The sequence below is a fragment of the Marmota marmota genome, unplaced genomic scaffold, assembly GCF_001458135.2.
Source record: "Marmota marmota marmota unplaced genomic scaffold, marMar, whole genome shotgun sequence".
NCBI lineage: Eukaryota > Metazoa > Chordata > Mammalia > Rodentia > Sciuridae > Marmota > Marmota marmota.
The window spans coordinates 2,784,694-2,809,460 of record NW_026000102.1 but is presented as its reverse complement, the minus strand read 5'-3'; the positions used below and the strand labels follow the sequence as shown (position 1 = coordinate 2,809,460).

Here is a 24,767-nt window from a genome sequence, read left to right as displayed (position 1 = left end):
GGGTTACCCCTGCTCTTGCCAGATGGTTGGAACGTCCCGTCCCCTGGGGGGAGGAGTGGCATTTTTAGGGCTAATATTACTTTCTCCCTTTCAGCCAGCAATGTGTGTGGTGGGGAGGGGGTGATGGAGACATTCTTTCCACTGGTGACAAAAACAGCTCCGGAGTGTGAGCCACATTCCTGAAGCCGTGGTGGTTTTCCAGCGCTCACAGGTGGTGGGGCCTCGGGGGATCGAGTGTCTTTAACCAATGTAGGTCATTCAGTGTGGTTGTTTAAAAATGAAATGTTAATTCCCAATGTATAGGTTTTTTAAACCTTGTTCGAAATTTTTATATTTTTAATTGCGATATAATTCACATACTGTAAAACTGGCCCTCTAACACTACATTTTATTGGTTTGGGGTATATTCACAAGTGTGCAACCATCACTCTGATCTAATTTGCAAAATGTATGGATTTGCCTATTTTGAACATTTCATATAAATGGAATCATATAATATGTAGCCTTTAATGTGGAGCTTCTCCCTCTTAGTGTTGTTTAGGTTCATCCAAGTTATAGCATATATCAGTATTTCATTTCTTCTTATGGATGGATAATATTCCATGGTACAGATATATCACATTTTACTTATCTGCTCAGCAGCTATGAACATCTGAGTTGCTAACACTTTTTGGCTATTATGAATAATGTAACCCAGGTACAAATTTTTGTTGGACCTGTTTTCAAGTCTCTTGGGCACTTACCCAGAAGTGGAGTTGCTAGGTCTTAAAGTAACTCTCTATTAAACCTATGAGGAGCTGCCAGATTATTTTCCAAAGTGTCTGTGCCATTTTACATTCCACTAGCAATATTTTAGGTTTCCAATTTCTTACAACACTTTTTGTTTGGTGCTTTGGGCTGTCCTAATGGGTGTGAAGTGGTATCTCATTGTGTGTGTTTGTTCCAGGTGCTAAGGATTTAACTTAGGGAACTTCTACCACGGAGCTACACTCCTGTCCTTTTATATTTTTATTTTTATTATTATTATTTTAATTGTTGATGGACTTTTATTTTTTCACTTATTTGTATGTGGTGCTGAGAATCGAACCCAGTGAGTGCCTCACGCATGCTAGGCAAGCGCACTACTGCTGAGCCACAACCCAACCCTATATTTTTATTTTTGAAAGGGGTCTCACTAAGTTGCCCAGACTAGCCTTGAATTTTTGATCCTCTTGCCTCAGCCTCCCAGGTTGCTGGGATGACAGAAGAGTACCACTTTACCCAACTCAATTGTGATTTTGATTTGATTTGCATTCCTCTAATGAACAATGAAGTTGAGCATCTTTTTGCATGCTTTCGGGGCATTTGTGTATCAACTTTGAAGAAATGTCTATTCAGGTATTCAGGTATCTTGCTTATTTTTAAATTCGTTTGCCTTTTTTGTTGTTTTTAAGAGTTCTTTGTATATCCTGGGTATTAGACCCTTGTCAGATATTTGATTGCAAATATTTTCTCCCATACTGTGCACTTTTTTTTTTTTCACTTTCTTGATAATGTGGCTCAAAGAACAAAGGTAGGACTAGGGTTGAAGGTCTGAGAAAGAGAACTTGCTTAGCCTCCAAGCTGTCCTGGTTTTGATTCCCAGCACCCCCCCCCCCTTTTTCAATATTGTTTTGGCTATGTGAAGTAATGTGCAATTCCATACCTATTTGCAGATTCTTTTTATTATTATTATTAGAAAAAAACCTGCCTGGGCTGGTCACAGTGGTGCACACCTGTAATCCTAGCAGTCTAGAAAGCTGAGGCAGGAGGATGGTGAGTTCAAGGCCAGGCTCAGCAATTTGGAGAGATCCTGTTTCAAAATAAAATAAAAAGGGCTGGAGATGTAGCTTAGAGGTAAAGCACCCCTGGGTTCAGTCCCTAGTATTGGGAAAAAAGAAGAAAAAGGAGAGCTGGAAATTCGGGGATGCTTTGAATTTGTATAAGGCTAGCTTATCCATGGCCTGTGCTATCTTTTCATCTCATTCATTTAGGACTTCTTTAACTCTTGTCAATGATGTTTTATAATTTGGGGTGTATATTACATTTGATTTTGCACTTGAGTCATAGACGGCAAAGGTTATCTTTGTGTATCTAACTTTTAAAGTCATTGTTCTATGAAATATGCATACCGAGCCAGGTGTGGTGGTGCACACCTGTAATCCCAGCGGCTTGGGAGGCTGAGACAGTATCCAGTTTAAAGTCAGCCTCAGCAAAAGCGAGGCATTAAGGTACTCAGTGAGACCCTGTCTCTAAGTAAAATACAAAACAGGGCTGGGGATGTGGCTCAGGGGTCGAGTGCCCCTGAGTTCAATCCCTGGTACAATGAAGTTGAGCATCTTTTCGCATGCCTCCCCCACCCCACCCCCCCAAAAAAAAGAAGAAATGCATACTGAAAAGTGCCTAAAATATAAATATGCAGTTTAATAATCAAATATCCATCCAGAGGACGAGCCATCATTACCAGCTCGGCAGAGCTTGCCCCAAGTCCCTTGCTTCCACCTTAGCCATTTCCTTGCCTTTTTTGTTACCCACCCACGTAATGCAGTTTGCCTGTCATTGAGCTTTATTCAAGTGGATCATACTCTACACTTTTGTGTCTTTTGAGTGTGTGTGTGTGTGGTGGGGGGGGGTGCAAACGTGCTGCTGGGGATAGAACCCAGGGCCTCATGCATGCTAGGCAAGTGCTCTACCCCTGAGTCATACCCTAGCCATGTTTTCTCTTTTTGCGTTCCACGTTATTATTCTGAGAGTCACTCATGCTTTTTTTTTTTTTAAAAATATTTTGTTTTAGTTGTAGTTGGACACAATACCTTTATTTTATTTTTATGTGGTGCTGAGGAGGCAGCCCAGCGCCCGGCATGTGCTAGGTGAACACTCTACCGCTGAGCCCAGCCCCAGCCCCAGCCCCCCCATGTTTTTACTCTTAGCTGTAGTTCATTTGTTTTCATTGCTGTGTAGTATTGCATTGTATACATAATATACTTATCCGTTCTGTTGTTTTTGGATATTTGGGCTGTTTTCAGGTTTTGGCTATTATAAGCAATGCTTATGAGCATGTACTCTTTTTTTTTTTTTAATCATTAAAAAAAGTTACTAAAAGCAGTTCTCAGCAAACATATTTATGGAATTTGCTCTGCAGACAGGCAAGAGCAGCTGTTTTCTGTCCAAGTCACTTCTGATTGTTTGGAAGTCCCTGGCCGCCTTCTGAGGAGACCCTGGCCCACAGATAGAACCTGGCTGAGAGTTCTGTCGTTGAAGCCTCTCAGATTTTCACTGGTGTGAATAGTTTTGAACTTGGATTTTGCAACCAACTCTGGGCTTCAGCATGTGGCCCGGCAAGGGCCTGGAAAGGACTTCCTGCACAGACCGTGATCATTTAATCCTTTGGGTATTTGGGGGAGGGGAGGGGAGGACAGCAAAGGGACAGGAGAGGTCTTCGGGCAGCCTGCTTGTGTGCAGATGGAGCTTGACTACCCAGTTCCTGCTGTTCTGAAGCCGCAGCTCTCTGCCCGCCTCCCTGGGTGAGCTGTTGGCTACCTTACAGGCAGTTTGGATCGGGAGTTTGCTTGTTTTCTTTATGCTGGAAAACAGCATGCCAAGAACTTTCACACTTCTCATTACTAGGGGAAAGAATGGGAGAGATGCCACAATACAGCCTCTGACTGTTGGGATTGAAGCAAGTTTCCCACTGTCTGAGCTCACTGATATCCCAGTCAGGAGGTGAGGATCTCCCTTCCCATGTTGCTGAGTGATCTTAAGCCTCCTGAGGTGTCTCCACCAAGGGGAGCCAGGCATCCTCAACTCTGGGAGTCTCAGCAGAGATGCTGGGGCTCCGCTTCTCCCACCCCAGGGGCTGCTGGTCCTCTTGTGACCCTGAGTTGTTTCTCTGGTGGCTGTGCCAAGCCACCTGGCAGTTGTCTATTGCTCCATGTCCAGCATCCAGAGGGCCCACGTCCAGTGTCCTGCCACATGGCGACCATCTCCCTTGCACCCCAACTGTCTGAGAACTGGAGGCCCAGACCCAGAAAAGCCCCATAATTGTAGCAGGCAGTTCCAAGAGAAGGTTCTCTCCTTCCTCTCACCCCAAGAGAGGCCTCAAGAGTCTCCTCCTTTGACAACTGTGAAGGGGGTGAAGACTTGGGGGTCTCTAAAATGGAGGACCCCTAAATAATTTTCTGAGGTCAACTCTGACGTAAATTACAGGCCATGAATGTGTGTTTAAAAACTAGAACAGAAGAGGGACTTTCCTTTTTGGGGAGAAACGTGGGCCACCTTTCCCACTTCCCTGTTTGAAGGTGAGTGGGATGTAAGCTGCACCCAGTCGCTGCCCTAATTGCTGCCTTTCCTCTCCCTCCCCAGGTACTTTGACCACAGAGAGCATCCAGCCCATGAGGGCCCCTTCCCCCTTCTCCCACCTCCAGCGTCCCCAGAGGAGATTGCACAACCTGTTGGCCCACACAGACGAACAAGCAGGGTGAGCCCGGCCAACCACATTTCTGAAGTCAGGAGCCCTGGACTTCAAGGTGTACTGTCTGGTGACTCTGTCTTCCTACAGAAGCCCCAGGACTTGATGGGGTGTGTTTAAACTCTCCCCATCCCTGACGCCTCCCCTCTTCCCACCTCAAACTCAAGGCGGTTGCTCCCAGCTTTCTGAGCACCTGGCCTGCCTGCCCGAGCACACCTGAAGACCCTGGTCCTGGCAGCCCTGTCCATTGCTAGCTGCTAGGGCGGCCACTGCCCACAGTTCCTTGCTGCCTGGGTTTGTAGGGCTGGTGGCTAAGCCACTGGAGGGAGGGTCTGTTTTCCTCTCTGCGTCCACCTGGGCCTAGTTTTGCAGGTAGGACTGGCTAGTCCAGAGGAGAGATTTATGGTGTAATGAAAAAGTTGAAGCCTGATTCTGCACCTCTGTCCTGGTCATGTTTGACGGGCAGGACTCTAGATATGCCCCCACCCCTGCCAAGCCAAGATTCCTGTTCCCTGATTTTCAATCATATGCTGAACTGGGTCCTAATGTGAGGGGATTTTGAAGAGATAACTCAAGAGATAACTCAAGTCCCTGGGTAATCCCCCAGGTGGCCTGGCCTGAACACGGGAACCCTTTATAGAGTTTTCTCTGGCTGGAAGCAGAGAGGGGGGACTCCGTGAGATTTGTTGAGTTGAGGGAGGGGGCTCTGTATGAAGGGGGCAAGAGGTGGTGACAGGGGAGATCACCTGGGGCCTACAGTCAGTGAGAGGACCCTAGTTTTGACATGCAGGTGGCCTGGGAGCCACTAGAGGGCTGAACTGAGGCCTGGAGAGAGCTGATTTAAAAGAGGGGGCAAGGAATACAGCCCAGCAGAGAGGCTGCGGTGTCATCTGATGGGGGACAACAGGCGGAGGAGGTACCTGCAGAGCTGAGAATTTACATAGGGATGGGCTGTGAGAGGAGGGGTCAAGGAAGATTCTGGGCTTCTGGGCTAAAGGCCAGACTTGCTTTTCACTGTAGGGAGCAAGTTTAGGGGAGGCCATGGGCACCAGCCAGCCATTACACCGACCCTGGGGGGTCCTGGAGCTGGGGCGGTGTCCGCTGAGAGAGGAAGGAGGCCATGGTCAGCATCAAGATGGTGTTTAAGAGCCGGGCACGGTGACCATGCCTGGAATCCCAGGACTCCTGAGGCTGAAGCACGAGGATGGCAAGTTTAAGGCCACTCTGGGAAACTTAGCTGGACCCTGTCTCAAGAAAAGAAAAGGAAAAGAAAAAAGAAAAAGAAAGAGGGCTGGGGATCTAGCTCGTGCCTAGTGTGCATGCGGCCCTGGGTTCCATCCCCATTACCACAAAAGGAAAGATGGTGTTGAAGAAGGCAGGAGTCTGAAGAGAGGTCCTAGTGACTGTGTGGATGGGGAGAGGCTCAGGCACCCCAGTGACCAGGAGGGACATCAGTGTGCCAGAATGAAACCTTCAAACATGACTTTTATTATTACTGTAATTATCATAAAACCTATGTAATGTTGACATTATCATTTCAACCTCTTTCTTTCCCTTTTTTTGTGTGTTTGTGCTTGAGATGGATCCCAGGCCTTGCATATGCTAGCACGCTCTGTCTCTGAGCTACCCTGCCAGCCACTTCGGTCTTAGGTACACAATTCAGTAGTGTTAACAGCATTCACACTGTTGAGCAACCGTCACCACTGTCTGTTTCCAAAACCTTTTCATCACTCCCAACAGAAACTCTGCACCCCTTAAGCAATAACCTCGATGGCCCCCTCCCCTGGCTCCGATCTGCTGTCGGTCTCTCTGAATTTGCTGATCCTGGACATTTCATGTCAGTGGAATCAACAATATTTGTCCTTTATCTAACCTTGCATGATGTCTTCAGGATTTGTCCCTGCTGCCAGGCACAGTAGTGGACATCTGTAATCCCAGCAGCTCGGGAGGCTGACGCAGGAGGGTCGTGAGTTCAAAGTCAGCCTCAGCAACTTAGTGAGGCCCAAAGCAACTCAGAGAGACCCTCTCCCAATAAAATAGTTTTTAAAAGGACTTATTATATATTTTTAAAAAGGGATGTGGATCAGTGTTTGAGCAACCCTGGGTTCAATCCCCAGTACCCCCTCCCACACACAAACTGTCCCTTCTATTGCATGAGTCTTTTTTTTTTTTTTTTGCGTGTGTCTTTTTATGGCCAAATTAACATTCCATCAGAGGACTAGATTTCATTGTCGTCATTGTTATTATTTTGAGATGGGGTTTTACTGTGCCATCCAGGTTGACCTAGAACTCCTGGGCTCAGCCTCCCAAGTGGCACAGTATCAGCTACATCACGTTTTGTTTATCATGTGTCGATGACACCCAGTTTGTTTCCACCTCTTCATGATGGTAAACAATGTTGCTATGACTAAACTGACTCTTTTATTTTCTTTCTGGGAACCAACCCAGGGCCTCCAACAAGCCAAGCAGGTGCTCTACACTGAGCTACACACCCTCTTTAATTTTTATTTTACTTTGAGACAGGGTCTTGCTAACTTGCCTGGGCCAGTCTTGAACTTGTGATCCTCCTGACTCAGTCTCCTGAGTAACTGGGATTACATGCATGCGTCACCACACTCAGATAAGCTGTGACTCTTAGCATGGGCTGGGAAAGGAGGTAAGAGCTGGGAGCACCCCTCTTCCCGTGAAGCCTTTCAGAACCTTCCAGACAATGTAAAAGATCTTTTGAATTATAAAAGCGGATCAAATGTGGGTCAAACTAGGCAGAAAATCCTGGCTTTAAGGCAAATGGGATTAAAAGAAAACTTTCAATAAATAGAATTGTATGTCACTCATGCATACAACACACTATATGTGCTATCTCGATGGGAAATGCTTACCTAAGTGTTGAGTTGGCAGACTGTCTTTTGTGTGCTGCTGCTTACTATCTGTCCCTGCAGAATGTATGCTTGATAAGGGCAGGGACTCGCCAGTTTACATTGTGCAGTGTCTGCCGCACATATGGTAGGACCTCCATCAGTATTTGTGGAATGAATGATGGGACTATGGGGCAGCCAGCTTATGAAGATAGGCAGGTCAGCTACCCTGGAGGGTGACCCGGCACATTCTTGTTCTCACTGGCTTCTCCCAGGATTCGACCATTTCCTTATTTATGAATGTAGGCGACACCTCTCAGGAGAGTTTTGTTTCTTGTTTTAGCAGTCCCTGGGATTCACAATAGACATTAGGCGTGGTGGTGACTGCAGTTCCAGCTACTTGGGAGGCTGAGGCAAGAGGATCGCTTGAGCCCAGGAGTTTAGGTTCAGCCTGGGCAACAGTGAGCCCTCGCTTCAAAAATTAAATAAGTAAATAAATTAATAAATATGAAAGAAAGAAAGAAACATCATAGATGTTTTCATATCATATTGCAGTTGTTGCAGACTCTCAAATACCATTAGTTCTCAGCACTATTTTTAAATCACAGTTGTTATTACACCAGCTAAAAGAGGCACCTGCGAGGCTCTATACCAATTTTGGTTTTATTTTGTAGTTCAGGAATTGTATTTGGCTGTAATTGATTAGCTTTGTAATCCCACTCTACTTTATGTCTTTATTCCAAGGGTCCACAGGCTTTGGTGGACTGGCAGGGAGTCTGGGGTATACCAAGGTTAAGAGTCTGCTGGGAGGGCTGGCCTCCCTGCCCCTCCAAGGTCAGGCCTGGGACAGGGTGATTCACACCCAGATAGCCGGTCACCTTTGTGTCCATAGTGCCACCTGATCACCACAAGGAGGCGCTGCACACACCATGTAAGACTCCCCCTCCAGCTACACCTCCTCCCCCTCCAGCTACACCTCCTCCTCCTAGCCAAGACAGGTTTGAGGACCCAGATAGGCATCAGAATCTCTTAAGAGCATTTCTTCTTTCTTGCTTCTCTTCTCCCTCCCTTTCCTTCTCCTTCTCCTGTCTTTCTGTTTTGGAAAATTTCAAACATGTACAAAAGTCTATGAATCTCTAGGGAGCCACGAGCCGGCTTCAACAGCAATGGCCTCACCACCACCCTCACTTTTTCTTCTACGCCTGCCGGGAGAGCCCCCTGAGGGTCCAGGCACCCAGGACAGGGAATCAGAGTCAGCCTTCACCAGGCTCTCAGGCCGACGGCAGCCTGTGTCCTAGGCCTGGCTCCTGCCCCTCCTGCTCCGGTGTCTGACCCCAGTCCTCCTGCTCACACTCATCTCCTCCGGCTCTGCCCCCAGGAACTGGGAACAGCTGACTCCGCGCTCTGTCCAGGCTCTTCCGGTGTTATCTGCAAGCCAGCGAAGTAACTGCCGTCAGCCTCACGCCCTTGGGTGACCTCCAGGGCCATCCTGCGGGCAGCGAGTCCCAGTGTGTGGGCTCTTCCCTGGGGCTGGCAGCTCAGCTCAGAGGGCACCATTGAACCGTTCAGGCGTGATTGTGGAGTGTCCAGGAAGATCCCTGCTGTGATCCCCCATTTATATGTTGGGGTCCCAACCCCCAGGACCTCAGAATGCGACTGTGTTTAGAGGCAGGGTCTTCCAAGAGGTGATTAGGTTAAAATTGGTCATTCGGATGACCCTTGTCCAATATGGCCCTAGTCCAAGTGTCCTTACAACAAGAGGCCACTTGGGTAGGGACACATGGGGAGGAGTGTAGGAGGACAGAGGGAGAAGTCACCTGTAAGCCAAGCAGAGACACCTTGGAAGGAGCCCACCAGACACAACTCGTCTCAGATTTCCAGCCTCCAGAACCGTAGAGAATGGATTTCTGTAGTTTAAACTGCCCAGTCTGTGGGGCTCTGTTATGGCAGCCCCCAGAAACTCGTCCACTTCCCAGATGGCTACGACTCCCAGAACCAAGAAAATCTTTTCCTAATTCTGATGAACCATCCGTGCAGTTCCGACTGGTGCCAGAGGCAGCCCCGTGCCTAGAAGAGGGGTTCTCTAGTTCCTGTCTGCTGGCAGCCCTGGCCTTGGTGGGACGGAGACTTCCCACCCCACGCAGCCCCACTGGCTGTGACCCCATTGGGAAGTGGGCACCAAGTCCTGCTCCCGCCCGGGGTGCGAGTTCTGGTGTGGGCAACAGAGTTCTTGTGGCCTGGCGCCCTAGGGAAGCCTGTGGCCCAGCACCGTCACCCAGCCACGGGGCCCGGGGAGGCGGTACAGGCCACGCACCAAAAGCCAGCTCTGCTGTTAGCAGATAGCAAAGAGGAACAGGACACAGTGACACCATGAGGAGCCACCGCGTCACCACTTGCCCTCTTGGTCCCCTTTGTGCCCCTCTGACAAGACACCACACACTGGCTAGTTTATAAAGACAAATTTATTTCTTACAGTTCTAGAAGTTGAGAAGGCGAGATCAAGAGGCCAGGGTGTCTGGCAAGGGGCCTCCTGCTGTGTCACCCCACAGCAGAAGGCCAGGTGGCAGGAGTTGGGGGGAAGATCCGGTGAGGAAGGAGAGACGGACACAGCTCAGCTCCCGGCTTCCATGGTGACCACGTCCCTGTGTTCACCCCCCCTTCACGGCCGAATCCTCAGGCCCCAGCTCCCCACACTGTTGCCTTGGGGATTAAGTTTCCCACCCAGGCTTTGTGGGGGACACTTGGAACCCCAGCAGTTTCTAACAACCAGCCGGCCCCGCTGATCTGAGCTGAGCCGAAGCTTCCCGGCCACCGGGGGAGGCTGTGTGGGGCTCCTACGCTGCCATCTCCCTATCTCTGCTCTTCTCACTGGATCCCAGGTGCAGGGGTTAAGTGGTTTCAGACATCAGACAGGCAAGGCGTGGCTGAGGAGCCCCCCCCCCCGGGGTTCAATCCCCCCACCCCACAGCCTAAAGTTACTTACTGAGAGGCAGCCGGGATCACCTGAGACTTCTACTTTGGTATGGAAATGCCTCATGACAGGATGCTTGTGTGGCTGTGAGAGCATCAGGAACCGGGAGAGTCCCCGCCGCGCCCCCCCCCCCCCCAGCAGCGTGAAGGGCCGCTATGGGAAAGCTTGGGGTGCACAAAAAGCCTCTTGGCTGAAGGCTACCAGGATCCTCGTATTCACCAATTTATTTTGAGCTTTCTGGTTCTGGCCTAGGAGGAGGAAGGGGCTTGTCTAAAGTGACTCTAGGTGACCTGGCCTTGGGGGACGATGGACACAGCCAGGTCTCCGGGGATGAAGGATGAGAGTCCATTTCTCCCCCTCCTCTTTCCACAGCAGGTGGGTCAGGGGACTCTGGGGAACCCAAGCAAAAAGGTTGGGTTCCTACTGGAAAGAAAAGGCAGCTTGAGAACAGAGGGAGACCAAGGCCAGTCCAGGGGCCGGGGCTGGAGGACCAGGGGGCGGGGCTGGAGGACCAGGGGGCGGGGCTGGAGGACCAGGGGCATCTTAGTGGGAGCCCTGGGCCTGCATCTGCTTCCCCCAAACACCAGGCCGTGCTGCGTGGAGAGGAGCAGACACTGGGCAGCAAGCTACCAGGTGCTCTGGGGCCCCTGGACATGCCTGGCCAAGCACCAGGGAGGAGAGGTGCAAAATCAATACTTCCATTTTGACAGAATCCCCCACCCCACACACCAGTTTTGGCCCCTGATCCTGAAGACAGCCCAGAAAACGGTGGCAAAGTTCATTTCTTTTTATGTTGCAACAGCCACGGTTTCTAGATCACTCTGCAAATTTGCAAACATATGCTTGGAAAACAAAAGATGATTTGGTTTTAAATATTCTGGAAAATCACAATCTGCTTACTTCAGGGTCGTCTGTGCCTCGGTTTCTGCTCTGGGAAACGGGACTGTATTTTGACACTGCATTATTATGACCTGAATGGGGGAGAGCTCAATGCTCCCACTGGGTTTTAAGAACACTGCGGGGTTCCCTCTGACCATCCGCCAGATCAGGGGGCAACACCACCCTGCAGCTCACTTGTCAAGGGCCCCATCCAGAGCACTGTGGGTGCTCACCTAGAGGAAGTGTGTCTTCAAAGCTCCCGTGCCTGGCTGTGTTCCAGTGTAAATGTGCATGTGCACACATGGATACACTCTGTTTTTAATTAGCATTTATTCTGGAATAATTCTAGATTTACAGAAAACCCGCAAAGGATAGCCGAGTTTCCTCGTACCCTTTACCCTGTTCCCTCTGATGCTGGCGTCTTACATCACCACTGCACCTTTGTCAAAACTCTGAAATGGACCGTGAGGGGCTGGGCGTGTAGCTCAGTGGTGGGGTGAGCACTGGGAGCAAGCCAGGCCCTGGGCTCCTGCCCCAGCACCACAAGGAAGAGAAGGAAACCGACGTCAGTGCCGCACTTTTAACTGAAGACTTTTCTGGATTTCACTAGTTTTTCTACTCATCTCTCTCTCTCTCTTTTTTTTTTTTTTTTTCTCCAGAATCTGATCCAGGATAACAGCACATTTAGTCAAAAGTCAATATGTTTTGTTTCTTGTTTTTGAGACAGGATCTCACTAAGTTTCCCAGGCTGGCCTTGAACTTGCAATCCCCCTGCCTCAGCCTCCAGAGTAGCTGGTATTACAGGCATGTACCATCGAGCCCAGCTCTTAAATATGTATGTTTTAACTTAATTTTTTTGGAGGGGGGCAGTTTGGGGATTGAACTCAGGACTTTGTGCGTGAAGCATACACTCTACCACTGAGCTATATCCCCATCTTTAACACGTTATTTCAAAAAGACTCATAGATTGATAAGCAATTGCAAATTAAAAATGTAGAGATCCTGTGTACCCTTCACCCAGTTTCCTCCAACGGTAACATCCTGTGCATAAGATAATAAAACTGTGAAGTTGATATTGGTATAAACCACAGAGTACATTAAGTACATATGCATATAAATACTTAAATATATATATGTGCATGTATATTTCTTTGTTTTGTTTTGTTGTGGTATTGCAGATTGAACTTGGCAGGGTGTGGGGCACTCTACCATTGAGCTACATTCCCAGCACTTTTAATTTTTTAAAATTTTGAGACCCAGAGTGTTGCTAAGTTACCCAGGCTGGCCTCAAACTTGTGATCCTCCAATCTCAGCCTCCTGAGTAGCTTGGGTTACAGGTGTATATTACTGCACCCAGAGAGTTTAAACCAAATATTGTTTTAAACCTCACTCTGCCTTGAAGCCAAGATCAAACCCCCACCCCCACCCCAAACCTAAGATTTGCATCTGAACTCTACAGCCTCCATCCTTAAGTTCAACCTTGAAATTCTTTTTTTGGTGGTGGTGGGGGATCAAACCTAAGGCTTAGTGTAGGCTAAACTCCCCTTTACCCACCCAACCCACAACCATAAAATTCTTGATCCCTTTCCAACTTTCCAATGACCGACTTTCAAGAATCTCCTCATACATTCCCCAAAGGAAGTGTGTGTGTGTGTGTGGGGGGGGGGGGAACAGCCCTCTGTCCCAATCCATTCGCCTTCTGTCTTCTAGAATCTTTTAGAAAGATAAAGAGCTAAATCTATACCCAAGTACATCTCTTCTGCAGCTGTCAGTACAAACACAGCAGAACCTCTCCTGACTGCTCTGAATCACCCTACAGACAAGTTCTGTTTGAAGCAGAGACTGATCTCCCGAATCCTTACTTACTCTCAGGCACTGCTAAGCTGAATTCTCCGAGGACAGTTTTTCTTGGTTTTATACTGGCAAAAGTGAAAGCCCAGCTACATAGGAAAGAGGTCTCCTGCAAACGAGTTCACTCGAACTCAAATTAATCGGCTAGTGAGATCATGCACCAAGAGTGTGGTCCCTTCAATTTAAAGATGCAGGGCCCTGCGTCAGCCTCGGGTCGGGGAAGGCCCACATTCTTCACTTCTGCCGAAAACTGGGAAAAATGTAAAGACTTTGGCTTGAAGCAGTTCTCTGTGCTGCCTCGGTCAAAACTCCCGGGAGGAATCTGAGTGTGGTCTGTCCCAGCGGCCAGCATTCCAGGACTTCATCAGCCCCGCTGCAGCCCACGCCCGGCCCCCCCAGGGCTGGGGCCTGAGGGAGTTTGTGGCCGAGTGGGCACAGGGCAATCTGCTGTGCTATTACAAAGGGACCCTCTGTGCTCCAGTCTATTTAAGGAAAAAGAGAGCGGATGCCTCAGGGGCTGGGTTGCTGAGGAGTGGGGCCAGAAACTTCCCCTCCAGCACCGAGAGAAAGGGAGGAGGTGTGACCCTGGAACCTCCCTGACTGGCCTCTGAGTCTCGCCCAGTGGTCAGGATGGAAACAGGCTCCTCTCCCGGCCAGCACGAGGAAGCAGGGTTGCAGGAAGAGAGCAGAGATGGGGTCCCACAGGTGCCCCCGACGGAGGAGTCCCGGGCAGAGATTGGAAGGGGACCAGGGCAGGGACATACTGAGGCTGGGGTCACACAGGTGCTGTCCCTGGCCTGCATCAGTGGTCTGGGAGGCTCCTCACCTTTGGTGCCACATGGACCTTGGAGGATTGTCTTGGTCATTGGGGTCCAAGGAGTAAGCCGCTGACTTCGGCTTCACCTCTTGGGCTTGGGTGAATTTCTTTTTTTCTGGTATGGGGGATTGCCGCAGTCTGGCTGGGCACAATCAGGAGCCACTTGTCAAAAGAAACTAACTTTATTTTTAGAACCACACACGCCAAACAAAACAGCCTCTCAGGAAAAACCCTCAGAGCCTCAACTGCCACCACCGGCTTTCCACAAGCCTCTCTCTCCCCCACAAGCTTCTCTCCACCTCCCACCATCCTCCTGCTCTTGAGGCCGATTGGCTGGGTCAGGTGGGCGGAGCCAAAAAAGTCCCCCAATGAGCAGCTCCGTGGTCTGAAAGGGCAGGGAAACAGCCCAATGAGCATCACCGCAGAGGAGCCAATCAGCTAGATGTTGCTGGGGCCGCTGTGAGCCAATCATCAGCCGGCAGCTGGAAGTTTGCTGGCAGCTGGAAGTTTGCTGGGGCCCCTTCGGCTGTGGCTCTCAACAGGGGATTGAACCCCGAACGCATAACCACTGAGCCATATCCCAGGCTTTTTGTATTTTATTTAGAGATGGGGGTCTCACTGAGTTACTTAGGGCCTCACTAAATTGCTGAAGCTGCCTTTGAACTCGTGATCCTCCTGCCTCAGCCTCCGGAGCCGCTGGATTACAGGCGTGTGCCACCAAGCCCGGCTCACTCAGATGAGTTTCTGTAAGCACAGACTTGAGAACGATGGGACAGAGAAGCGGAGCACTCTGGGTTCAGTGTCAGAGCCAAGAGACAAAGGCACGGGACCCACTCAGGGGTCATCACGACTTCGGGAGGCCACGACCGTGCCATGTCTGAGACCTGAGAAGCCACCTGGTGTCTTCCCTCTGGGTCCTCTGCAGGCTGGGTCCGGCTCCTGATGCCATGGCAAACAGGTGGCCACAGTACAGTGGCCCCAAGTCGGCGTCTGTGGGAGGAGCCAGTGGGTTGTCAGCTGGGGTTCCTTGGGGAGCCTTTATCATTAGCCACCAGTGTCACTGCTGCCAACAGCCTCGGCCTGGAATTAGCTGAAAAGGAAAATTCTCCGAGCAGTCACATCTCCCAAAGCCCCAAGCGGTGCGCCCTGGGGTTGCCAAGGGAGCCCAATCCTGGGGGAGGGTGTGTCCACTCTCAGCAGAGCAGCCTGCAGGCGGGCCATCCCTGAGGACGCTGGCCAGAGGTCAGGAAGGAATTCCCCAGCCGGAGGTCTGGGGGCTAATCCCGGTGCCCCTCCCGTCACCGGCACCCTCAGCCACCCCTCCTCCTGGGGCTTCCGCTTCCTCCTCTGAAGGTGGATAACACCTCTCCTGCTCATGACCTAACTCGGGCGCAGAGGAGTGCGGCATCCCTGGGTGCAGACTCCTCCCAGCCAGCAGTGGCCCACGCCCCAGCCCCCTCCTGCTGCCCTCAACAGCCCTAACCAGGCCGCTCCAGGGGCCCTAGGGCCCCCTGTCCCCAGCAGCCCTCCCCCCGCGGCGTGACCGAGCAGAGCTCAGGGTCCTGGCGACCCGTGTCCAGGCGTCTCCGGCTTTTCTTCCCTCTGGCCCAACAACGTGCAGCACTTCTAGGGCAGTATACTTGCTGATTGCTTCCTTCACTATTACTCACAACAACCAGCTAAGACACTGCCAAAGAAACACTCACAGCTGGCCTGTCCGGGCGTCCCGCGTGGCTGGGGGCAGGCCTGGGCTGCCCCCCAGGACCTGTGGAGAGGAAGGAAAGCGGGGGAGCAGAGGGAGGCTGCAGGAGAAAGCTGAGGGCCACAGACCCCAAGGGCTGGCCCACCACAAGCTGACCAGGAGGGGAAAAGACAGAATGTCCCTGGAAGAGAAAAAGTCGGGAGGAAAAACTCATTTTACAGTTAGTATGGCTGGGGGTGGTGACGCAGCACGCCTGTAATCCAGCAACTCAGGAGGCTGAGGCAGGAGGATCACAAGTTCAAGGCCAGCCTCAGCAACTTAGTAAGACCCTAAGCAACTTAGTAAGACCCTGTCTCATAAAGTAAAAAGGGCTGGGGATGGTGCTCAGTGGTTAAACACCCCTGGGTTCAATCCCCAGTGCCAAAAAATAAAAATACAAATAGAAAAGTTAGCACTGTGAAGGGAGAGCCCTGGAGTTCTGCTACAGAGCCTGATGCAGAAGTGGCAGATGAAGAGATACATTGCAAGGAACTGGCCCAGATGACTGGGGGAAGTCAGGCAAGTCTGAAGTGCACAGGGCAGGCTGGGGCTAGAGACTGGCCATCGCTGCCACAGTTCACAGGTGGCATTTTTTTTCTTCCTTGGGAAATATTAGTGGTGCTCGAAACGCCTTTCAACTGATTGGACGAGGCCCACCAACACGGTAGAGGACAACCCTCCTTCGCTCCTAGACAGTGATTGTAGAAGTCACTGCATCCTCAAAATACCCCTGCAGCTGCAGCTCGGTTGGAGTTTGGCTGAATCACAAGGTATTACAGCCTGGCCAAGTTGGCACAGAAAATGGACCATTACACATGGACTGTTTGAAGAACCGTGGCTGAGCTGAGTGTAGCTCAGTGGTTGAACACTTGCCTGGCATATAAGGCCCTGGGTTCCATACCCAGTGCTGCAAGAAAAAAGTCATCTGACTAATTGCCTTGGCTGCAGACCACTGATGGGACGGTTGCTCTCTGCGTGACGTGGGCGTGGTGGGGTGTTCTTAGCAAGTCCAAGGTGACCCCTGTCAGCGTGGGACATCGCACCCTGAATTTCCACCAGGTGGTGCAGCTAAAAGCAGGCTCAAGAAAGCCCCTTGGAGACTCCTGCACGCGTTCAGAAGGACCCAGGACGTAAGGGTCGTGTGGGAGTTGGCTCTTCCTTTCATCTTCCTCCCCAAACGGGTGAAGCCAGAAGATTCGGGTTGAAAAGCCAGCCAGGCTGGACCTAATCATGACCTCAGCATGGGGGGGAAACGCCCCAGTAGGTCAAATTCTATCCCAGAGGCAAATTCCCACAGAGCATGTTTCTCGCTTGGAGCGGAGCTGTCAGCGTCACTGCCCAGAAAGAAGCCTCGGAAACGCAGCCCTAGCCCCACACACAGAGGGTCTGATTCGGCCCATTCCCCAGTCACTTGCCCCCAGTAAACATGGACAAGCGGGAACCCAGTCAAAGTTCTCCCTCTCTGGACTCCCAGTTTGCAGGACCCTGAATGCTGAAGACAGAGGCCACATGGAAGCCGTGGACTGGTGACCAGGGGGACCTGTGGACGCAGGACGCTGGCCCACCCAGAGCTGGAGGTGGAGAGGTGGCAGTGTGGGCTCCGGCCTGTCACCACACCAGGCCCAGCCCTGCAGGGGGAGCCGGGGCAGTGGGGATGGTGGCAGGGCCCATGTCTCAGGGATAGGGCCTCCTAACCCCCAGCAAGGTCTTGAGCAGACACCAAGACCAAGGGCAAGGCCAAGTCCTCCACCCACCCTCAGCACAGAATCAGTCCCAAGGGAAAGCCTGGTCCAGAAAGGCCAAAGGCACCTCGGGGAGGCCCCAGATCCCAGGCTCAGCAGGGCCCCCACCCGGTTCCCAAACAGAACCCACTTCTGCCTCAAGGCGCTGACCCGGGAAGGTGTCTGACCACCATGTCTGCTGCCCCAGGCACCAGGGGGTCAGGAGGGCGCTCCTTCCTCCTGCCCCTGAGTCCAGGACCCTGGGATGGAGAGGACCGTTCCGAGTCAGAAAGAGGAGGCCAGGAATCAAGGCAAAGGTGGGTCTTGCTCAGGACGTCAGTCCGAGTGTGTCCCCTCAAGTCTGAAAGGCCACGTCAGCCAACGTCTTTGACCCAGTGGAACTTTCTGGAATCCACAGCCAGGGTCCGAGTGAACACACTCAGATGAAATCACAGGCTTCTTCCCCCGGAGCGCTCCGGCCTGGCCACCAGGCGGCTTCCGCGCCTCAACATGGACACTGGAAAGGCCTGGAGCTCAGCCGGGAGCCCCGGGTTGTCTTCTCCTCCTCCTCCTCCTAACAGGGCTGCCACCGTCACCAGGGCAGTGTCCTCTCCTGCACGTTACAGAAAAGTTGACTGCGGTCACGGTGCTCTTGGACGCTGGGGTTCCCGAGAACGAAGGAGTCCCTGCTCTGCCTCCGGCTCTCGGACACTCAGGTTCAACGGGAAGACAGCCGACGGCCTGGGCCTCGGGGAGCCAGCTGTCCACAGGCAGGGGACGAGAAAGCGGCCGTGAGAAGGCCTGCAGCGGGGAGGGGTCCCCAGGGTGATGGAGGTCACACGCCTCGGGGGAAAGTGGGGTTGGCAGAGGGACTGGGGCTGACAGCGTGAGGGGCTCAACCTGCTGACACCGTGGTGGCAAAGCGACCAAGGAGGAGGGGACAGAGTGAGGCTGGAGGGAGGGCCTGTGGCCCCAGGAGGACCTGCTCTATTTCGGGAGCGAGGGAGCCCTGGGGGGTGGACGGATCTGCCAGAGCTGTCCTCTGAGTCCCACCAGCTGTCGCACGGGGCACTGAGACACCTGGGAGCTGCACCCTGCTCACGCACTCCTTGAGCTGTCCCCAACTGTCCCCCGTGCCGCAACCCTCGCTTCTGCTCAAACCGTGGGCATCAGATTGGGAGCACGTGGGGTCACCTCCTCACCCTCTACTCGCATGTCTTCCAGCAGCACCTAATGCAACAAGGATGCAGAATAGATGGCAAACACGCGATTATGTCCCCAGAAGCTCCTGTGTTGAGTGGCCTCCCATGGAGGTCACCCAGGCCCAAAGGCACAGCCCAGTGGCACAATCTGCATGAGAAAACCAAACTCAGGTGTCCCTCTGATCCCAGCACAGGGGCCCATGTGAGCACAGAGATGGCTGCAGTGCCCGCTAAGGAGAGGTTCAAGGGCAGCGCGGCACAGCCAAAGGCCACAGCAGGTGGCTCTGGAGGAAAGGCCACATTGTGGAAGACACCCGGCAAGGCACGGCTGGGACCTCTCCTTAAAAGCACCTCCAATAGCAAAGCCCTCCCACACTCTGCGGAGCAGGTCACCCTGGGAACCAGCTGGTCAAGCCAAGTCAGGTCTGGAGAAAGGACGTGCTGAGGATGGCCCTGGCTTTGACCCCAAGCTCCCAGCAGGCTCTGAGAGGGGCCTGGGAGGCTCAGCTCGGCTGAGATCTTCTTGTGCTTCACAGGGACATTCGAAGGAATTCTGTGGCCCCTGCATAGAGCTCATCTGGAAAACCTGTCCCCGGGCAGGAAGGTGACTGCGGCTGCAGGGAGCCTCTGAGACCCTGTCACAGCCTCGCTGACTTCTGTCCAGGTCAGGAAGCCTGCCTCCTTGAGTGTGGCACCTCCTTGGGTTTTTGTTTTTTTGTGTGCTGGGGTTTGAACCCAGAGCCTTGTGCATGCAAGGCCAGCACTCCACCAACTGAGCTATGTCCCCAGCCTGTGGGGGTTGTTTTTTATTTTTATTTTACGGTACTAGGGATTGAACCCAGGGGTATTCTCCCAGGGAACTACATCCCAAGCTCTTTCGATTTTTTATTTTGAGAAACTGACCTATTAAGTTGCCCACGCTGGCCTTGAACTTGCGGTCCTCTTGCCCCAGCCTCCTGAGCTGCTGGGATCACAGTCACTGGCCACTGTGCCCAGCCTTGACTTGAAAGTTCTGAGCCTCTGAAGTGCCCACTGGGCCTGGGTCTCCTAGCACCGGCTTTCCCAGTGGGGGCCGCCACCCGTATTACCCCTCACCCCTGAGTTTCAGGAGCCAGCTGGGCTGCCCAGGAGAAGAGCGTGCTGCAGGGAGCAGGTGACGTGGGCCATGGCCGATCCCCACAGCATCCTTGGGTGAGCGGCCGACAGGCTTGCTGGTGCTTTGGGGCTGCTGGCCAGAAGCCCGTGGCTTCTGCTTCTGCAGAGCTAGGAGACTCACTCTAACACCTCTTAGTATTTAGGACTCTATTGAGGTTCAGAAAAAAAAAAAAAGAAAGAAAGAAAAAGAAATAAAAGAGAAAAGACCCCCCCAAAAAAGAAAGCTCAACTACTTGAAAATCAGCAGCCCAGATGCCTCCTGGGAAGAAGGATCTTCCCGGGAAGCAAAAGTCTAAAACTTTGCATTAATATTTCATAAAGAGGAGGGTGGTGTGTGTGTGTGTGTGTGTGTGTGTGTTTCTGGGGAGGGAGAGTTACCATATTGCCCACAGTTAGAACTTTAAATAAATCTAATTTTCCCAAGTAGAGATGCTCTGGGTGCTGGCCCCTGACCCACGCCCTGTCTTCTCCCTGCTCATAGATGGATTTGCTCCAGGATCTTTCTCCCCTGTGCCTCCAGAGGCCGTCGCTAACCCATCGCTAACCCATTCCCCTGCCACTCGTTGGTCTGGAGCTGGGCAGGAGACCTGATGCTGGCCAATGAGGTATGCGGGAAAGCCTTTGGCCTGTGGGGAAAGTTGTCCCCCCACTCCTAACAAGAGATCCCTGAAGAGCCCGAGGGGAGGGAGCTGGCAGGAGGTGAAGCCAGCAGGCTGAGCCTGGCAGAACAGAAGCAGAGAGCCCCAAGTCCTGATGTTCCTGGGCCTCGGGGTGTAACCCACTATGAAGCTACCCACTTCCGGACTTCTTGTTTTATAAAATTAATGTTCAGGGGCTGGGGACGTCGCTCCGTGGTGAAATGCATGCCTACATTTGCAAGGACCAGAGTTCCATCCCCAGCACTGAAAAAAGAACGTTCTGATGAATTCAGTCATTTTGAGTGAGATTTTCTTTTACTTGTGCCTGAAGGAAACCTTATTGGTCTATCCCATAATCTAAGCCATTTGAGCCTCATAAATTGCCTTGGAATTAAAAAATACAAAGGCAAATCTCTTAACCAATAGCGTCTCGTCACAGAGGGTTCACTTAGCAGCCAACCCAGCTTCCCTGTCCTCTCCCTGCAGCGTACACCACGCCAGGGGCGTTTCAGGAAAGCCTCTGAGCACTGTGGGTCATGGGGGCCTGAGCCTCTGGGCTCAACAAGATTGGGTGATGTTCCATGACAGTGGCAGAAAGGAGAGGGCACAGCCGGTTCAATGCAAAATGGTGAATACGCTTCCAATGACACCATGTAGGAAAGAGTCCTCATCTTGGGTGGGACACCCTGCGCTTATGCTCCACTGGAACAGACCAGAAAACCCCCGAAGACTGTCTAGGGGAACAGACATGGTGGGGCGAGAATGCCAGACCCTGGGCTCTCGGTCCAGCCTCCACGGGAGAGATGGCAAAACTTTAAAGTGGAGAGCAGACCCAGCGAGTCTCAGAGGAAGCCCAGCACTTCCGTGTTTCCCTGAGTAGAAACTGAGAGAAGCACCCCAGGAAAGCCGCTTGGGGAGGCTGAGCCGAGGCTTGCTCACCCCAATCCCTCTCTGGAAGGAGAAGCCCACATCACAGCAATGAAGTCCTCCCGGGCTCTCAGCCGCACTCACAAAACCCCTCCTGGTTTCTGGACCTCAATGTGCCCTTAAGCATAAGAAATTTGCCTTTCAGAACCAAGGACCTGAAAATCAGAAATGCTCCCGGGACACCAAGGAACACCAAGGCCACATTTCTACACACGAACACGACACATTCCTCTCCAAGCAAATTTGTGAACGCCCCATTCCAAAGGCATTTTTCTCACGCTGGGAGTGTCCCCCAAAGGTGCCAGTGAACGAAAGCAGCAGAAAAAAGAAAAGGGCAGGTCACTTGCTTTGTGGGTGAAGGAGGGCCCATGGAGGCTGGGGACAGGGGCTGGGGACGGGCAGCCGGGCAGGCTGGCTCCACCTGTCTGACCTGCTCGGTTGGCTGCCTTCTCACAGCCTGGCACAGCTGCAGAGGGCTGGGCTGGCTGCCAGCACCTGTCCCCTCCTCCTGCTCCCACCCTGTGACCTGCCCCTCAGCGAAGCAGGCTCTGGAACATCTCTCTTCTGAGTCATCTGGGTTTAAACCCAAAGCTCACAGAGAGAAAGAACAAAGGTAGAGGGAGAGGGGAGGGGAGAGAGGAAAAATCCAGCCCCATGCCTGAGGGCAGTGCCTTGGGGCTGCCGGTGGAGGTGAGCCCGGGTGGGGCCAGGAGCCGCTGAGCTGGGCAGTGACTGTCAGGGCCAGGGCTGCTCTTTCCCTCCGGGTGACTATTTTGGGAAAGCATCTTCACTCTGGCAGGCAACAGACTGGCTACCCGACAGAGGAATCTGGCAGACTCTGAGCTCTCCAAGGCCATGGGCAGGTAAAGGCAGGAAGAGCAGCCCTGGAGAGCAAAGACCAAGTTCCAGCTGAGCCTGGCACCCCCCAAGCTCTGGCTTGTAAAAGGAGGACCCGGCCTGGCGCATTAACCAGGGGCCGGGGGCACAGGGCCAAGCAACGCCACCAGTACCGTCCTGCCATCCCTGACGGGCAGATTTTACTTCTCTTCCCCTTCACCCTCTGGCCCAAGTTGATGGGAGCATCTGAACACACAGCCCTGACTGGGAGGAAGGTCACAGACACCGTGCCTGAGGTGGGGCCAGCCTGGCATCTGACTTCCAGGCCCAATGGCTGCTCAAGTCCAATCGCGTGCTTCTGAGCCAAGAAGCCACTGCTCTGGGTGCCTCACAGAGACAGTGAGGGCCCATGAAGAGAACTGTGGGCACCCTGACGTCTCTCGATAATTAGGGTTTTCCAGTGCAGGGTGGGAGCTCAGCTCAAAGCCCAACGAGGAAACCTATTTTCCTAAGGAGGCAGAGAAAGAGGCCCGAGAGAGGAGCCGCCATGGAATTCAGATGAGCTGACCTCCTTCCTCCCTGGGGACAGGAAGCTGCTTGCTGCCGGCTGTGACCAGGCAGGTCTTCAACTGAACCTCAGGGTGTGTCCACCTTCAGAGCAACGCTGGGTTTTGCAAAGCCCCAGCTCAAAGCCAGAACTTGGGCTGTTGTCCCAAGAGGATGGGCGAACACACAAGCCCTTGCCCTAGGGACCCAGTGCTCAGCAGTGGGCTGGGACCCTGGGCAGCGGCTGGGACCAGACTCCTCCTTGCCATCAATAGTCAGAACTTTGCTTTCTTCTGCTAGTTCCAGGTCAGAGGCCTTAAGAAAATCCCTCAACCACTAGCCAACCTCAGCCTGCCCCGGCTCTCAGATCAGCCACTGGTCACGGAGCAAAGGCCCAAACTCGCAAGAGAGAAACGTCTGGTGATGTCAGAAGACGGCACCGCAAAGGTGTTCCTGTGAGCAGGCGCGGCGTGCCCTTAGCTAAAAAGGAAGTAGAGGATTTCTGTCTCCAATTTAGTTAAAATAAAAAAGAATCTTCTGGATTTGCATACCAGGTCCCATGGTAAGTCATCTGGGATCCCCCAACATCGCAAGGCTGCTTGTGGTTAGTGCTGGTGAGTCAGCAAAACCCAGGACCAAGCCCAATGAGGTCAGCCTTTTGAGAGAGGAACAAAGGAAACTGCTCTGAGCGCCTGCTCAGGATGCTGGAGCCCGGCCACAGAAGGCCGCTGCTGGAGCCTCCGACCCGCTACTCCATGAGGATGATTTTGGCCTCCAGGGGCCTTTGGCAGCACCTGGAGATGTGTCTGGTTGTCACCTGGGTCGGGCACCACTGCACCTGCTGGGTGGAGGCCAGGGGTGCTGCTCGTATCCTGCAGTGCACAGGTCCTGCCCGCGGCCCAGGGTCAGCAGCTGTGCCGTTGAGAGGCAGCTCCAGTGCCTGAAAACCCTTCTCTCCTCTTTGGTGGTCCTAGGCAGATGGGCACCTGTAGTCACCGATATGACCCTCAGCCAAGAGGGCCTCTGGTAGTGACGTCCCCTGCCTATGATAAGGCCAGGCTTCAGGGGGTCAGCATTTCTGGAGGGGCCTCTGGGAATGGCCCCAGCCTGGAGTAGGTGTCCAGCCAGGCTGATCCCGACCGGCTCAGCCCTGCGCAGGGTTCCAGAGCCTCACAACCTCCCCCCTGCCACTGTAGCCCTCAAGGTCCCACAGTGAGGCCTCAGAAAAAGAGAGATGACAAGAGAGGACAGTTTGCGACCTCACTCCTGGCAGGTGCTTTACAGGTGACATGGGACTTTCACATTCTTTGTCTCGCCTGATGAAGTCCAAGCCTCACCCACTACAGCAATCTTCCTGCCTCCTGCCCTGTCAGACCAGAGGGACACGCTGTCATGGGTGTGGAGCTGTGTCCACCTTCACGTCCGACACAGGCACGGCCCTGAGGAAAGGCTGAGGCCTGAACTTGGACTCCTCCCAGGACCACAGGGGCAAGCCACAGGGGCAGGGGGACAGTGAGGCACAGGATTCTCGGAGTCACCGCAGCCTCGTAAGCCCCCTGAGCACAGATCTGGGCAGAGATGCTGCAGCCTGTCTGGGGGACAGCAGGCCCCTGACACAGGAACCTGGATCCCGACCTGGGTACTCAAGTGCTGCCGAGACCCAGGCTCCACAAATGTAAGGACCACGTCACACCCATACCCAGGGCTGCCACAGAGCTCAGCAAATAGTCAACAGAAAACTACCCCCACGAGGTGGTGGGAGGATTGGAGGTGACAGTGGCCGAGACTGGGAATGGGAGACAGAAGTGGGCCCAGCCCATCAACTTCATCTGTCTGTGGACTTTTCACCCGCCTATTACTTATTTTACCATTCTAAAAGGACATCAGGAAAAAAATAGAAACGAGGGGAGCGTATTGTACACCCACCCCACGTCCTGGGAAATAGGCCTCATCCGTTGTCACCGCAGCGCCCTCAGGCCAAGGCCTTCCGGGGAGTATGTGTGTTGGGGAGTGTGTGTGTGTGTGTTGGGGTGTGTGTGTGTGTTGGGGTGTGTGTGTGGGGAGTGTGTGTGTTGGGGAGTGTGTGTGTGGGGAGTATGTGTGGGAGTGTGTGTGTTGGGGTGAGTGTGTGGTGGTGGGAG

General features: G+C 52.8%; 1 protein-coding gene and 2 long non-coding RNA genes across 6 annotated transcripts in view; 1 reads left to right on the top strand and 2 right to left on the bottom strand.

The window, feature by feature from the left end:
* Window positions 1-3, bottom strand: part of Gpr157 (G protein-coupled receptor 157) — a gene marked incomplete at its 5' end in the record, with an annotated part of 17,648 nt that extends 17,645 nt beyond the window's left edge. The window contains one exon of the mRNA XM_015501306.2: window positions 1-3. This exon is cut by the window's left edge and continues 284 nt beyond it. Coding sequence (XP_015356792.1) covers window positions 1-3 — 3 coding nt within the window.
* Window positions 4-3,502: 3,499 nt separating this feature from the next.
* LOC125610760 lies at window positions 3,503-6,018 on the top strand. Its single transcript, XR_007340743.1, has 2 exons — window positions 3,503-3,741; window positions 4,381-6,018. It is a non-coding gene; the product is annotated as an uncharacterized LOC125610760 (long non-coding RNA).
* Window positions 6,019-14,443: 8,425 nt separating this feature from the next.
* The window catches only part of LOC107155528, a 36,584-nt gene continuing 26,260 nt past the window's right edge, over window positions 14,444-24,767 (bottom strand). For all 4 annotated transcript variants that reach the window (XR_007340783.1, XR_007340785.1, XR_007340784.1 and 1 more), the window contains one exon: window positions 14,444-14,949. This is a non-coding gene — a long non-coding RNA (uncharacterized LOC107155528). The remainder of the gene's footprint in view (window positions 14,950-24,767) is intronic.